The following is a 14876-nucleotide window of genomic DNA, read 5'->3' as shown; positions in this document are numbered from 1 at the left end:
GAGATCTCTCTTTTTCTTCCATTTTCTTTTGCTGCTTCACGTTTTACATGTGTCAGTTTATCTTTATTCTCTGACGACTGCCTGTAAATTGTATTTAGAGAAATGCTACGAAGTGCAAAGTAATGTTGAACTAACACTTAACTTGAATCTTAGTAATAATTAAAGGCATCATATCACAATTAAATTACTTTCCCTCATTATTTACTCAATTACTGCTTATTAATTAAGAACATGGTGTATTGGGCGATTAGGTTCTTGAGTCAAATCATTGCTGCAATACTTCACCCTGCATAGGAACTCTCAACTGACTTCCCTCAACGACGGTCAGGATTTCTCAGATTTCACACAACGGGATCACTTCGATTTGGGATTCTGCTTTGTAACCCTTTTAAAATGATTTTACTATTGTTGTCTTCAATCTAACGCACAATCAGTTAGAAATGGAAAAATTTATTTTTGATGTTCAGTACTATGAAATACACAAACAATTGTTGCAAAAGTAGAGATAAATAACTTTGGCATACAGAAAATGATAAACATCCATGACAAAACTGCAATGTAAAAATGACTAACAATGAAAATGCAGGCTAATACTACTGTACAGCAACAAATGTAGCAAACAAGGCATCTTGGACCTAAATTCCCTTTCATTAAACAAATAAATACTTAATATGAACAATCTCAAATGCCGCAAAAATTGCTTGTAGCTAAGCGTTCCTGAAGCAAGCAAATGTGATATTGCCGAGATGGAACAAATGAAAACTTGTAGCAAACGACGCTGATTCTACATGTGCAACTTTTATCTTCTCCTTGAGAATCTTTGGTAGAAAAGGCACAATAGCACAGAAAGGAAAGATAAATGAAATATTTACACATAATGCAGTCTCATTAGTGATGCATTTCAGCTATACTGCGGCTACAATTTGCCTCAGATTAAATCTGTGGTAAAACACGAGAGGAGCGAAGGAAAAGCTGCTCTTAAAAAGCACCTTTCTTTGCCTTGATGGTAATAATAGAGGAGCCGAGGGAGTAAGGCAGCTGGAGCCAGCTCACTTTTAGACATAAAAAAGTACTTGAACAAAGAAGCTCCCATTTTCCATGACACTATCAGCCCACACCGACTGAACTTTAAGAAAGACCCCAGGAAGGAGACAAAAATGCCTCAGTGTTCTTATCTTCGAGGAACTGAAGAAAATAGTCTTCAGAGCACATAGGTAACAGTCCAGATCTGCCCCAGTGAATTTTTGTCTCTCTAAAATGCACGCAGAGCACTCTATTGGTATTCCACAGCAGTCAAATCCATTCAGAAGATTTATTAGATTCCAGTCTGTTGTGCTTCATCCAATTAGTGAAAGGACAACAGGATAAAGGGAGAATCTTGTTAGCTCCCAGAGGAAGTGGATGAGACACAGAGCGGTGGCAGAGGTTCATTTTTGGTGTCCTATTTGCTTCCATTGGCAGCTATTACGCATGTCTGAGTTCAGTCCCTGTCATCTTTACACACACAGGCACACTCTTCGTGGTGCTCCAAGGCCACGTCAGTCATGGACTTCTGCAGGCCTCTTCCGCCACTTCGATGTTTCAGCAGGAGAACCTGTTGAAGAGGAGCATGCTGTAGTTGACGGCTCGAAAACTTCAGTGACAGCATGGTTAGTGAGCGGGCTATGTGTGGGTTTGAAGAGTAATGTTGGAAAAAGGTGCAAACCGGTTTTTACCTCATTTTAAAATTGCTTTCACAAAAAAAAAAAATTATTCATGTGCCAAGTTTTTATAACAACACCAACTTAATCTACTTGGACATTTTTGTTTCTAGGTCCCACATCTGAGTGTGTAAGCCAACCAAATGACTGGCATTACATCACATCTGGAACTAAGCATGGCTACAAAAAAAGATTACTGCAGTGTTTTGTGAAATAGAGACTTCCTGATACAGTAGAGAGGGGGTACAATGTCAAATACGACTTGATTGTTGCACTGCAGGTCAACTCATGCATCACTGAACTGAAGCACAGTGCATGAAGAAATGTCAGGGCAATCCAACCAATCACATCATGCTAATTGAAAATGTTGCTAAAAGGAAAGAGTAGAAACAGAATCAATGAGTATGTAGTTCAAATGTGGTGCTTTTCTTCAAGAACAATTAGCTTGGAAATAAAGTTAGTGATATCACCTAATATTCTGCTGTTGGTTTTATGGTTGGGAGTTTCAAAAGAGTTTCAGAATCCACAAGTTTGTCTCAGACTTCTATGTAAAATTACAGCATTACTTGACGATTTAAGCTTTAAATGTTTGATTCCCCCATAAAGTCAACTAAAATTTTCACATTTCTAAAAATAATGAAGAGATTGCATGCCACTAAATGTCTTCAATGTCATACCGAAGTTTCCGGGAAGTAAATTTCAACATCTTGTCAAGATCGCGCTGATATTTACCTCATGGTATTTCTTTGTGACACGGGCAGGAACGCACTGGCAGTCGTAGCAGCGGTGAGAGCAGCAGGCGCAGTTTCCACCACAGCGCTTCACCAGGAGGCAACTGGGCCAGAAAATGGCATCTGTCCTTTTCAGCTCCTCACGCAAGGATACAGAGAAGTTGCGGGGAGTGCAGCTGTACAGTCGAACCTCTTCCCTCAGCAGATTGAGATCAGCTCCTCCTTAACGACACAGAAGACGTGACTGGAGTCAGTTCACGACACAATGTTGGCACTTCTCACGACTTCACGGCATTATTGTCGCTCATAAGTAGTTAAAGTTCACTGTAAAACACATGTTAAAAGTGTCCTACCTTTGGCCTTCTTATTGTGGATGAAGGATTTCCCCAACACGTGCCATGTGGGCTTGTACAACTCCTCCATGTCCAGCTGCCATCGCTCTGGCTCCAGGTACTTCATGACCTCCTCCACAGTGCTCAGCCCTGCCACAGCCTCTGACAGCTCCTCAATACCCTGCAGGGATTGAGGCAGGACTGCAGGGACTTCAGGCTCCGACACACTCTGCAGGAAAACCAACAAATGAGACGGTGAGAGATGGAACAGAGGGTCATTTATACAGCGAATATAAGTTACAGCAGAAAAAAAATATGTATTTACATGAGGAGTCCTGCTTTCATAAACCTCAGCTCTCACAAAAAAAAGTCTTTCTAATGTGTCTGCGCACCAGGTAAATCTCCTTTAGATACACAAATCTCTCTACAGTATTAAGGTTGCCATGGAGATCATAATGTGTGGAGTTTCCAAAACCTCAGAGTCACTTTCTGTGACATTTAAGAACTTGCAGGGCGATTCTAGATTATATTAAAACAGGAGAAGTACACAGGAGGAACAAGTCTGTCAGCGGTGACGAGATCATTTCTACAACGAGAAAAAATGTTCAGGTATAAAAAGAGCGGTGCTATTCTGCTGTGGTACATTTTGTGTCATGGTAAAATATTAGGTTTAAACTGGGTTAAGGCTCATTAAACGCTACAGTGGTTTGGGTTTGAGTTAAACAGAAACCATGACGGCCCAGGGCATGCTAGGGCCTATTTAAGCTCTGTGTCCAGGCTTATGTGTGGCTGAACAGTGACTAGAATCCCTGAGGATCACAGACACACATTTCACATGGAGGCAGTCTCACAGTGAACCTATTACTGTCAAAGCCCTTTGCTTAAATTTGAAAGCTGATAGGAATTTAGAAAAAAAAAACACTCCTCTGGGAGATGCATTAATAGTTTATTTGAATATTCTAATGGGCAGCCAAATTGTCTGCTGTGGGCAACAAAACATTTTGGATCTTCCTCAATAAATTTCCCTGTGGGTGAATTAGAATTCATAATGAGAATTGTTTTGTCTATAGATAATTCTGAAAATGATTTGGCAACATCATGCAAACAAAAAAAAAACAGACAACACTAACTAATAAAAAACAACAACATAGAACTAAGCTAGTGGCTGAAAAACTATAGGTTATAGCTTATTTTACATTATCCCTACCATAAGAATGGCAGCATAACATTCTGAAAATTCTTTTACATCTTTCAGACTTTTAATTTTTATGTTTGGTAAATAAATTGTATATAGAAAAACCTATCGACATTCTATAGATTTAAAGAAATGGATTATTTTTTACATAAGCCCTCACCCTTGTTGCTTAAATCTACATATTCCTCTTAACTTAGATGAGGTTCCATTTTCAAGCTCTGGTGGAGAACAAAAAATAACAGTCATCATAACTCCAGCAAGGTCTATCAAGAAATAAATATATTCAACATGACTCTACGCTTTGAAATTGAGAGGCAAATGTGACTTAACAGCAAATGTGATCATATCTCTGTCACCTCCTTTGCCCACTTTGTATACCAACATCCATCCCTGTAGGTCTGGCTGACGACAGTATTATTTGTTTTAAGCTCTCAACTCTGCAGGCTATACAGCGAGCAGTCACAGAGAAGATTGATACCCGGGGTGTTGGTCTTCCCACGAGAGAAGAGGCTAATCTGTTAAACCTTTCAGTCCTGTGACGCTGCGTTTGTCCGACATGTCAGCTCGCTGGTCTCTCTAATCTCATGTGACTGACAGGTAGAAGGCAACATTGTGACACTTACAAAGAAAAAAAAAAAAGCTCGCGAAGCATTGAAAACATCGGCTGCTGGCGGCTGAGTCTTTAAGCTTTTGGGGAGGCAGAAATGTTTAAAAAGAAGAAAAAAAATCGTTCCAGGAATCTGTATCTTTCCTTTGATGACTTATAGGAGAGAATTAGACAGGAATTCAGTGGTGGTTAGAGGAGTAAAAATTTTCCTTTAGTCAGAGACCACGGCTCCAACACTGCAAAGATTTGTGGGTAGTTTCATATTAACTACTTTTTTATGCTCAAAATGTATTCATGGTGATATAAAACCACACACATGAAGTGGCTCCTTTAGTTTGAGTTGTTTTCCGCAAGAATGCGGATTGCCCTGGAGATGCTATGAAAATACACCATGTACTTTATGTTGAGTGTATTTCAACAGACTACCAGCAGAGGCAGTAGAGAATAGGATGGATGAAGTCCTTTCAGCTGGACAAAATCTACTAAGGTAAGGCAAAAAAAAAAACTGCAAAGTCGATCAGTGAGTGCCTCGTCATTTTCACACTGAATGAAAGGTATGACACAAGAATCACAAATAAGATTTAATGACAGCATGTCTGTATATTTTTATTTAAATAATGAAATTTAAATGTGTTTATTGTGCCTACTGTTTGGCAACTGGCTTGGTGTTTATTTTGGTGTCTTATAAGCCCATGTTAGGGCTGGGTATACTGAATGTATGTAAGACACAATAATAAAAAAATCATTCATTCATTCATTCATACTACTGTTAAAATAAGATGCCAGTGGTTTGACATGGCTTCACCACAGGCTGCAAAAATACAGCTGATGCACAGCTGTGCTCATGCCACAGATTTGACTCATGCTAATGAGGCTGCATTTATAACCACTGAGCATATCTTTGGTCTATCAGGCACCGACTGAGATAAACAGACACTAATGTGAAAGGAATATTTATGGGAGAAGGACTGGACATATCGCCACACAAGTAAGAGTGAACAGAGCTGTACTTCCAGGACAACGGAGGTAAGCTGTGATTCTTATTAGCTGAGCCTTGGCAGTGGCGAGCAGCGTGGACTGGAAGCCATTAACAGCTTGTGAATGTCGATGGTGCAAACACTCCCCCAATTAGCAGCGCTCTGCAAGCTCAGCTTCAGATAGGGGAGCCAAGCAATCCTTCAGAGACACATTCAAGATGGTGTGAATAAAGCTATAAGTAGCAGATGAGAGCTCCCATTTAAGAATTCAGGAACAAAGTACTTAAATGGACCGCCGGGCCAAGAATTCAGAGAAGCGTCTGAGTGTGAAGTGTGACACGTAGAGACTTGGTGTATGAACTAACACAATGGAATAAGGTTACCAAAATATTAGCCATAGAAAGAATGCACAAGACATCCAAAATACGCTTCAATAAATCACCATACATGATTGATTGTAACTGTAAATTATGTATGATTTATTGTGATATATTGATGGTACAAGAGTTCAAACTGTGTCTATTCAAAAGTAGCCACAACTTACAGAGTTTTTAACAGTCGCCATTTTTGTGTTAATAAGAATTTAAAAGGCACGTCAACAGAGTGAGTAAAATGGCTTATAGCAGATTCAAATCACGATGCTGCTGTGACTAAGCATGCTGGATGGTAGATGTACGTAAACTCGCTGATCCACCAGGTCAGTCCATGTTCTGGAACATTTGATTTTCTTTGTGTCAGACAGTACAGAAAAACAAAAAGGCAACAAGCATGAGTGAAACTGCTTGTTTGCTTGTGCTAAATGCTGATCCTGACAAGACAACATGATTTTTAAAATAAGTCTTGGATCAAATTGCCCCTGCGCTAATAAAAACCACCAACAGAATTGCAGTGCCATAAACAGTGTAGGGTATCTTTGTGCAGGTCCGAATGTGGCTTTTTGTCCCTAAAGTATGCAGCGGCACCACATGAAATTTAAAATGTATTTTACATCTGACTATGATCTCCTTCTATGGAGTTATTTTTTTACATAATACAAGACTCTGATGTATGCCTGTATGGGGTTAGCATAGCTTAGATGGCAGAATGGATAGAGGTTAAAAAATTGCAGAGTGTGCAGTTCATTTCCACTCCAGAAGAGCAACATGCAAAATTAGTGGACTTAAGTGGGTATGTGGGGGCAGTAATGTCAGCCAGGGCAGTAAAAAGTGACCTGAGACACAGTTTGAACCTGGTGGCAGGCTGGAGTCATTGTGTGAACTCAAACCCAGACTGGGATTGGCCCTCGGTAAAAAGAGTCTTTTGTCATTTGCTGTTTACATCAATATTTTAAGAAAAGAAATTAGTTGAGTTGCAGCCCAAAGTAAGTACAGACATTGTAGAGTCGTCTGTCCTCTAACCAATCATCCGAAATATATGCAATTCTGAAAATTACCACAGAAGCTGATAGCTGTACAGACGGCATTATGGAACGACAGAATAACAGTGCTTTGCTGCTGATAAATGAATGCATGTTTTTGAAAAGTGCGCTTGCTTTTTAAAAGAATGTGTTTTCATTCAGACAGAATTTAAAACGCAATAGCTTGTAACGTGCCTCTTATCGCTACCAAACTCTCTGAACCCCTGCCCCTCCAGAGCTTGTTTTCAAGCTGCGATTTTCTCGTTTCCAACTCTCTTTGTTCTTATAAAGCACAACCGCATGATCGTATTTCTGGTAACTAAAATGACAGGTTCAGCTAACTATGTTGAGATGACAATTCTGAAATAGCATCTTCTGGGAGCTCTGGAAAACAATATATTCTCTTTCACATAGAACTGCAAAACCACTTCCTTGCACAAGAGGACTTTGAGTAAGCAACAAGGTTTGTTGTGCGTGAAAAAAGTGTTTTTTCCTTTCACTACGCACCACACACTGCAATTGAGGTTGGTGTAAAAACGGACCCCAGTTTTCATCATGCCAACGGTGAGTCTCCTGCACGACTTTGCCAGTCATTACCATCAGCTTAACTAGGATTTTCATTACTTTAGCTGTCACATCAGCTTCTATTCAAGTCTTTCTATTCTCAGTCAATTGTAGATTGTACGCGTTCAGCGCAGTTTGTGGTGCAATCCAGACAAACATAAAGTGAGTGTGTGAAACTCTCTTCAATCTATTAAAATGAAGGACTGATCTATCATGCCAAGGTAGCACTGCAGTTTAATTCAGGATTGAGACGTCACCGAGACAATGATGTATGTTTTGTTTGCTCCCTAAACCCACCGCGGCCACCGCTCAACACCCCCCGTGCTCCATTCAACAGGCTCCTTCTCTTCTGTGTTTGAACAGCCTGGTTGAAACAGCCCTTTTGCTTTTTTTTTTTCTAAAATCTCTTCCTGTGAATTACAGACTGGGTCTTATTTTTTCCCCCTTCCATTCCATGGAAGTGGTGGGGAGGAATTATTGCTTGTTTAAATATAAACTAAAGTGCTGGCCCCTGCATGGCATGAGGTTCCAGTAGCTGCTGGTTGACCACAGAGGAAACAGAGTGCCGCTGTTCTAACATGCTCCTCCTCTGTCAGAGGAGGGTTCAAAGGGAAGGCAGGCTGAACGTGCAGAGGCCAAAGCTTCCTTCCACCCCTTCATGGTTTCCGCACCTTCTAGAGTTGGAATATGAAAGAAAAACTTGGTCTCTTGTTTCATCAAATGGTTTGTGGGCAAGGCCTTCCAACACCACGGAAGAATACTTTCATTCTGCTATTGAGGGATGAAATTTAAGCTGATAATTTCCAAACATCCACTGTTTTCATGTGGTGTCGGTACTTGAAGCTAAACTATTTCACGAAATGTCAAATCTTATAATGTTAGAACATGCAGTGTAAAACGATATAAAGCAGCAGCCCCGTCAAGATTGTGTACCTCCAGAGATTTAATTTTTCACGAGGTAAGAATGACATCTTTGTTCTGAGATTTGTGACAATGCATTTTAGCAGTGAACTTGGGTTTTCAATGGTTTATTTGAGATGAAGAAACATTCTCTCAACCACAAAGAGAACGCTTAATCCTTCAGTTTTTCTAAATCCCCAGTGGTGTTTTTCTTCTGGTCAGTTCTAATCTTAGCCCTCCTCATGAATGTTCAGATATAGATAAATGCTCAACCAGGCTGGCTGTCAAACCTCAGTACGTTTTCCATGATAACTGAAATGATAACTGTCAAATACCACAAGCTGACACTGATTCCTACACATAGCTGTTGCTAGAGCTTCTTTACGTTTTAGGAACTGGATAAACAGACATGTAGATTTCAGATAAAGTCAACTTAACTTGGATTTCTTTTGCTGAAACATATTCTTCATAAATGTTTCATTTTGTTTACAGTCTAACAAAATCAATACAAAATCCTCCTCTGCTGCTTTTCCTGAAATTTCTCCCTTTATTTTTCAGGTTAATGACACTGTTAGAGATGTTTTTTGTGTTCATTTTGCCTATGGATAGAGGGTGTTGTATATTGTACAACTTATAAAAGCCCTTTGGGAACATTTGTGATTATGGGCTAAACCTGGCTATAAAAATAACCAAATAAGACCCAGCCCTTGTAGCTCGCCTGCAATTAATTCCCTGCAATAGTGTCTTACTGGATTAATTCTTGTCTATTAGGTTATGCATGACCTCCTTAAAAGCCCTAACATCACAACCTGCTGAGGTCTATTGATGCAAAATTCAGTAAATGTAACATTTACTGACCGTCATAGGACTTTATCTGTATTTTAAGAAATACAGCTTTGATACCCAGCACGACACTTGGTATGATCTCAGTGAATTCTTTGTCAGTTCGTGCTCCTATCAGCAATGTTGTTTTGGGTTTTAAGGGTGATGAAAGATTGCAATAACAATGTGACGAGGAATAAAAGAACGAAGAAAGCTTTTGAAGCACAAAATAAAGTTACAGAGTGAATACAAAGCTCCATCAGTAACCTCAGTTTCCTTTTTGGGCTGCAGGCCATCAGGGATTAATGGGAAGGAGAGCTGTTTACTTAAAGCAAGTGAACAGAGCCGAAACACGACAGGTTAAAACATGGCAGCCTTCTCTTTAGTTTATCTCTGGGCTTTTGTCAGGGAAGGAGCGAGGACGAAGGGATTCTGTGTGCATGTGTGTGGGCCAGAGATCAGCAGAGGAAAAAAAAATACCAAGAAAGTGAAACAGAATGAGGAATGGGAGGCAGATGAATAAGACAAAGATGTTTAGATGTACAGAGGCACAGAGGTCTGTTCAAACGCTTTTTTTCCCCCTCATATTTGCATTTCACAGTCGTTACAGTATGCAAGCATATTTTTGAAGCAGAGCTGCTCTAGAGGCAAAATGAAATTTCACTGGTTTTGCCAAAAATCCTTTGAAAATCTGTACTTTTTTCTGATAGGCTCATGTCCAGCTAGCTGGTTGCAGTACACATTACACATTACAGATCTGGTACCGACTGAAAATAATGACAGGAAACAAAAATGGCGACTGCCATTGATTGGACTGACACGGCTATAAAAGTTATAGACACTTTACTCGTACAACTTTTAGACAGAAGTAGGTTAATATGGCCCAAGGTTTCATATCATTGTGACAGCGGCCTCCAGTGGATGTAGCGATAATAATAGGAGGAAGTGAGGTGTTGCATAGCCAGACAAGTGACTTGTGCTGACACAGTGCCGTGTAGAATGGTCTGCCTGCACCAACAACAACCAACAACAAAAAAATAGTGACCGTTTGTGCTATCTGGAGGTTATTGTTGTTTCCAGTAGTAAAGAGGATGGATAAAAACTTCATGTAAAACTTAAAAAAAACTTGTGAATGTTGTGAATATTGGAAATCAAGGAGAAAGTCATGTAAAATGTGCAGGCAATGACACATTTGTACCTGATATTTACACCCAATAAGTCAAACTACAGAACGACAAAGTCCATCTAGAGAGGAAGTCGGGCTGGATGGATGGGCTGGAAAAACACTGGACTGGTTCTCCATTTCAAACTGACCTAAACCAAGAGGTTATTGTAAGTTTGACATTAAATTTCCCCTTTTCTGCCTGAAAACTAATTAAGAGTTTTTCAACTTGCTACGTTTTTATTGCCCACATGTGCAAACCTGGGTTTCCGTGCTTCTCTATCAGTTCTTCTTTTAACCTGATATGTAAACATTGGTATCTCTGAATTTACTGCCCTTCCTGTACTCTGCATTCTGTGACTCATCGTTTCTTGGATCTCTACCACGACGCTGGAGAGTGCAATGTTAGCCTCACCCACGGAGTCGCAAATAGCCACATTAAAGGGAAATACAGCAGGTCGAAATGAACTGGAATAAACCTTTAACTCCAACCACTGATACCTTTTCTACAGCATGCTGCCAGACATGATCAGTCAAGACACAAACCTGGCTACAATTGTTGACTGAGTCCTTGATCTTGAGTTTCAGCTTATGCATCCACCCTAAATTATACCGGACAAATGTCTGCCAAAAGTTTAAAATGTGAATGGAAACAAAGATTAGGTAATGATGGAACTAGTGATTATAGTCTCTGTTGCAAACAAAGACAAGTGAAAGAGAGAAACAACAAAGAAGAATAGAAACAAAGACTGGCTGTGTGTGTTTTTGCCAGAAATATATTCAAGAGTAAGTACAGAGTGAAATAATGTGTATTTTTGTGCAATGGGATATTGTAGAAACACATAAAACAGATACTACTTTTGATGTGTGTATGCTGTAATAATGAGAACAGAAAAGCAGACAGGGAGCACAGAAAGCACTTCATCCCTACTTTCATTTCAGGGGCTTGAGTGAACCTCCCCAAGGGTCAGAGGACCACTTTGTGAATGTGAAGCCACTTATTTTGTCTATTTCAGTCTCATGCAATACCATCAGTGACATTGCAACACCTCATCTGTTTGGATCTATAGATACAGCGAAGGTTCAGAGGCCATGTAGTTTTATATGGAACAATAATATAGAACATTTAAGTTTGATTATTTAAAATTGAAGCATTGCAGCAACACAATTGGTTGTATGCTGTTGTAAATATTGGAACTATATCCATTACAGAAAGTGTTATTTCTTGCAGAGAAACTCAGGTCATGCAACTCCACCTTAGTTTGGCAACCTAATTGCACTCTGCTGTCATTGCAGCTATTGTGAACTTTTTGTTTTTGTCTGTGTATGCGCTGCTCCGGCTTATGTGCACATTCATAACTGAAATAAATGACAGTACAGGTGCCAGATGTTCCAAAGTGCTTAAACATAATTTCTCCCCAACCATGCTTAAAACCTTGGGTACACATAAGCAGAAATGGATGATTGCAAATTAAGGCACCCTGTTATGCAACAAGCAAATTATTTTAATTGTGCTTACATGGGGCGACATTGCTTATTGTGAATTCCCTGGTTGGAGATAGAAGCAGAGAAGTGCTTTGAGCCGAGTGTTGAGCTACTCACAATGCACATTTTTCCAACTCCTGACGGTTAATGCTGTACGTACCACAGGCAGGAGGGAGTAGCGGATGCAGAATCCTGGCTCAGAGGGGAAATACTCATCCGAAATGAAGCGGATACTGATCTGACTGCCTTTGGAAATGTGACTAGCTGGTACTGACTGTGATCCGCACCAGCGACCCAGGAGAGTCTTCTCAGTCGGATCCTCTATTTCCACAAAGTCGTACCTGGTAGAGAGAGAAAGAAAAAGCTTAATTTAGTCATTCATGAATTTTAAGGAGGCCCCTCCTTAAAACCACAGTGTTCAGCTATGACTGACTACATGTGAGCTCTGATATGGTAAGTTTGAACTGAAAAACATTCATTTTAACTGCATTTTTCCCTGATAGAAGTCTGTCAGCACCATTAATGCTTGCAATGGTGCTAGCTCATTGTCCTTCTGAAGGTGAGATTGTTAATATCAATAAAGCCTCCCAGTGCAATAAAGCTTTGACCTCATTAAATAAAGAAATAATAAATAAATATCTTTAACAGCAGGTTTCCATTTCTCAGCTGTGAGAGATGAGATGTGTCTCTGTTATTTACAGCCTGAATTAAATGAATAAAAAAAACCCTGGAAATTGCCAGTGGTTGACAGCACAGCATAAGGAGCTGTTCTTGCTGTCTAGCAATTAATTGCCACTGATGCAGCCTTTTGGCAACCCTATTACACCGATGCTATGTGGTGTCAATGAAATATAGTTTTTAATTAAACTTTGGGCGCATCAGCTTGTATGTTGACTGTGCAATAGAGCCAAGACTCTTCACTTTTACTTCTGAACATATTTGCAGAGGTAAGGTTAAAAACTCTTCTTGTAAATCATTTTATTTACACCATCCCTGTTGTATGCGATGAAGAGTTTTATGTGTGGGCATCAATGTGAAGAGAAAGTGTGAATGTACTTATAATAATATTTTGCAAAACAGTTATGCAGTTCATGACACTTTTATTATTTGTTAGCCTCTATTATGTGTATAGAGAAATCTATTTAGATTTTTCTCTTGGATAAGCACATAAATTATCCACTTGACTGGATTTCAACAGTTTACATCATAAAGTGTTTTTGTATTTTGGCTCTAAACATTAAAAAAATACTAAAAACTGCAGGAGCAGTAGGTTCAAACTGATGGTTTCAAAAATGCTAAACAATAATAATAATAATAATAGAACATCTATATAATATATTACGTGAAATAAACATAACAGAAATGATAATATAAAATTTAGTTTGAGTTTCAGAAAAAAATAATATGACTAGACGCCTCATTTTGCTGTTGTCTTGTCAAACTTTTTCTCTCTCCTGCCGATCCAAAACACCAGCAAACATTATGAAGTGCAGAAGCATATGGCTATGCTCCAGACTCCTTTGGTGTGCCAATCCTAACATTGACCAACCTCAGCACTTAAGACATGCAGTTCAGGAGTTCACCCTTTATTATTTATACCTGTGTGCAACCAGTGGCTGCACTGCATTCAATAAAGCCTTGTTCCACCGACTCTTCACAGTCTGGGATTAATCACGTTGCCATTTGCGTCAACAGGCACGCTAACCTCTCGTTCAGCACTGCCAATTCGGATATTTGGCTTTCAAGGACATTGTTTACATTTTGCACAGGCTTGACAGATTCAGTTCAAGCTGGTTTCAATAAAACAACATGGAGGGACATGAGCGACGCTAAAAATGGATTTTCTGTGATGTTAAATAAACTGCAGGGGTGGGAGGGTGTCAATAAATGTATTGACTCTGCTACTTTTGATTCGGAAACATATACAGGAAGCTTGTTATCTGCACAAATAAACTTATTGGGATTGGTAAAACTGTTCCTTTGCAAAACCATGTATTCACAGCTTAAATATGCAAATGTCTGACAGCTACAAAAACTGGAAAGCATTTATTCAAATTGGGGCTGTACTGACATGAAATGGTTTTGGAAAAGGATAAATTATCAGTTTGGCTTCTTGCTGCTGTTCTCGATGGAGGTCAGTGGAAAAAGAGCAGCTTTACTCTCTAAAAGTCATCCTTCAGACAGTTCCACAGCTTTGACAGATGGCTCATCAATAATGCAGGACGCCCTGATCATTACACATCACCATGTGTTCAGAATCACCATGTCGAACAGCGGTTTCTCAGATTTACAAATGCACTGACATACATACCGAACTGTATGAACAGTCAACATGAACAGGATGACAACAACAAAGGAATCCTGCGTATGTTACAGCACCACTAGGAAGGAATACCTTTCTGCACATTGCAAGGAAATTGTGTTTAATATTCACAAAACTTTCTCCTATATAGTTTTTTCCTTGTACATTATTAATAGATACCGTATCTGACATGGAGCTGATGCAGATTAGCAACACAAACAGTGTTTGTTTTTTTGTTTTTTTTCCAGTCCTCTCCTTTCAGACTGAAGACGGGGAGCATAAATGCCTTTCTGAGAGCAGTACTGTCTGGGAGCCGTCAAGCACGACTCTGCTGCCATGCCAACCAGCAGCAAGACCAATCCCTCTCCAATATGCCTCTCCTCTAGTGGATTTGGTAAGAATGCTTTTCATCGTGCCACAGACAAACAGAATAGCAGATGAGCATCTCAACTATACAGCCTCCTTCTCATCTCAGCAAAGACTTCTCGCTCCGGGCTTACTACCAGAGCCGAACACGTCTCTCCATTGTTGTTGTATTCCCCAGCCCTGAATCGCCGGACAATACATTACGGTCGGGATTATTTGCATCAGATTGTGCAGTGACACAAGGATAAGAGCGATGTATCAATAGCACTGTGTATGAATTTTTATTTTTTTGCCACAACACCAGCAGAAAGAAGGTCTAAAGGGAAATTTTGTGAAT

General features: G+C 39.7%; 1 protein-coding gene across 1 annotated transcript in view; it reads right to left on the bottom strand.

Annotated features, from left to right (window-relative positions):
- Nucleotides 1-434: 434 nt before the first annotated feature.
- pdgfc (platelet derived growth factor c) overlaps nt 435-14876 on the bottom strand; it is a 49930-nt gene continuing 35488 nt past the window's right edge. The window contains exons 3-6 of the mRNA XM_022210874.2: nt 12032-12212; nt 2785-2992; nt 2433-2653; nt 435-1594 (exon numbers count right to left, since the gene is read on the bottom strand). Of these exons, the coding sequence (XP_022066566.1) occupies nt 1481-1594; nt 2433-2653; nt 2785-2992; nt 12032-12212 (724 nt within the window). The 3' untranslated portion in view covers nt 435-1480. The remainder of the gene's footprint in view (nt 1595-2432; nt 2654-2784; nt 2993-12031; nt 12213-14876) is intronic.

This window comes from Acanthochromis polyacanthus, chromosome 10, assembly GCF_021347895.1.
Source record: "Acanthochromis polyacanthus isolate Apoly-LR-REF ecotype Palm Island chromosome 10, KAUST_Apoly_ChrSc, whole genome shotgun sequence".
In the NCBI taxonomy this organism is placed as follows: Eukaryota; Metazoa; Chordata; class Actinopteri; family Pomacentridae; genus Acanthochromis; species Acanthochromis polyacanthus.
Note: the sequence above shows the minus strand (reverse complement) of the source record. Positions and strands in the feature narration are given on the sequence as shown.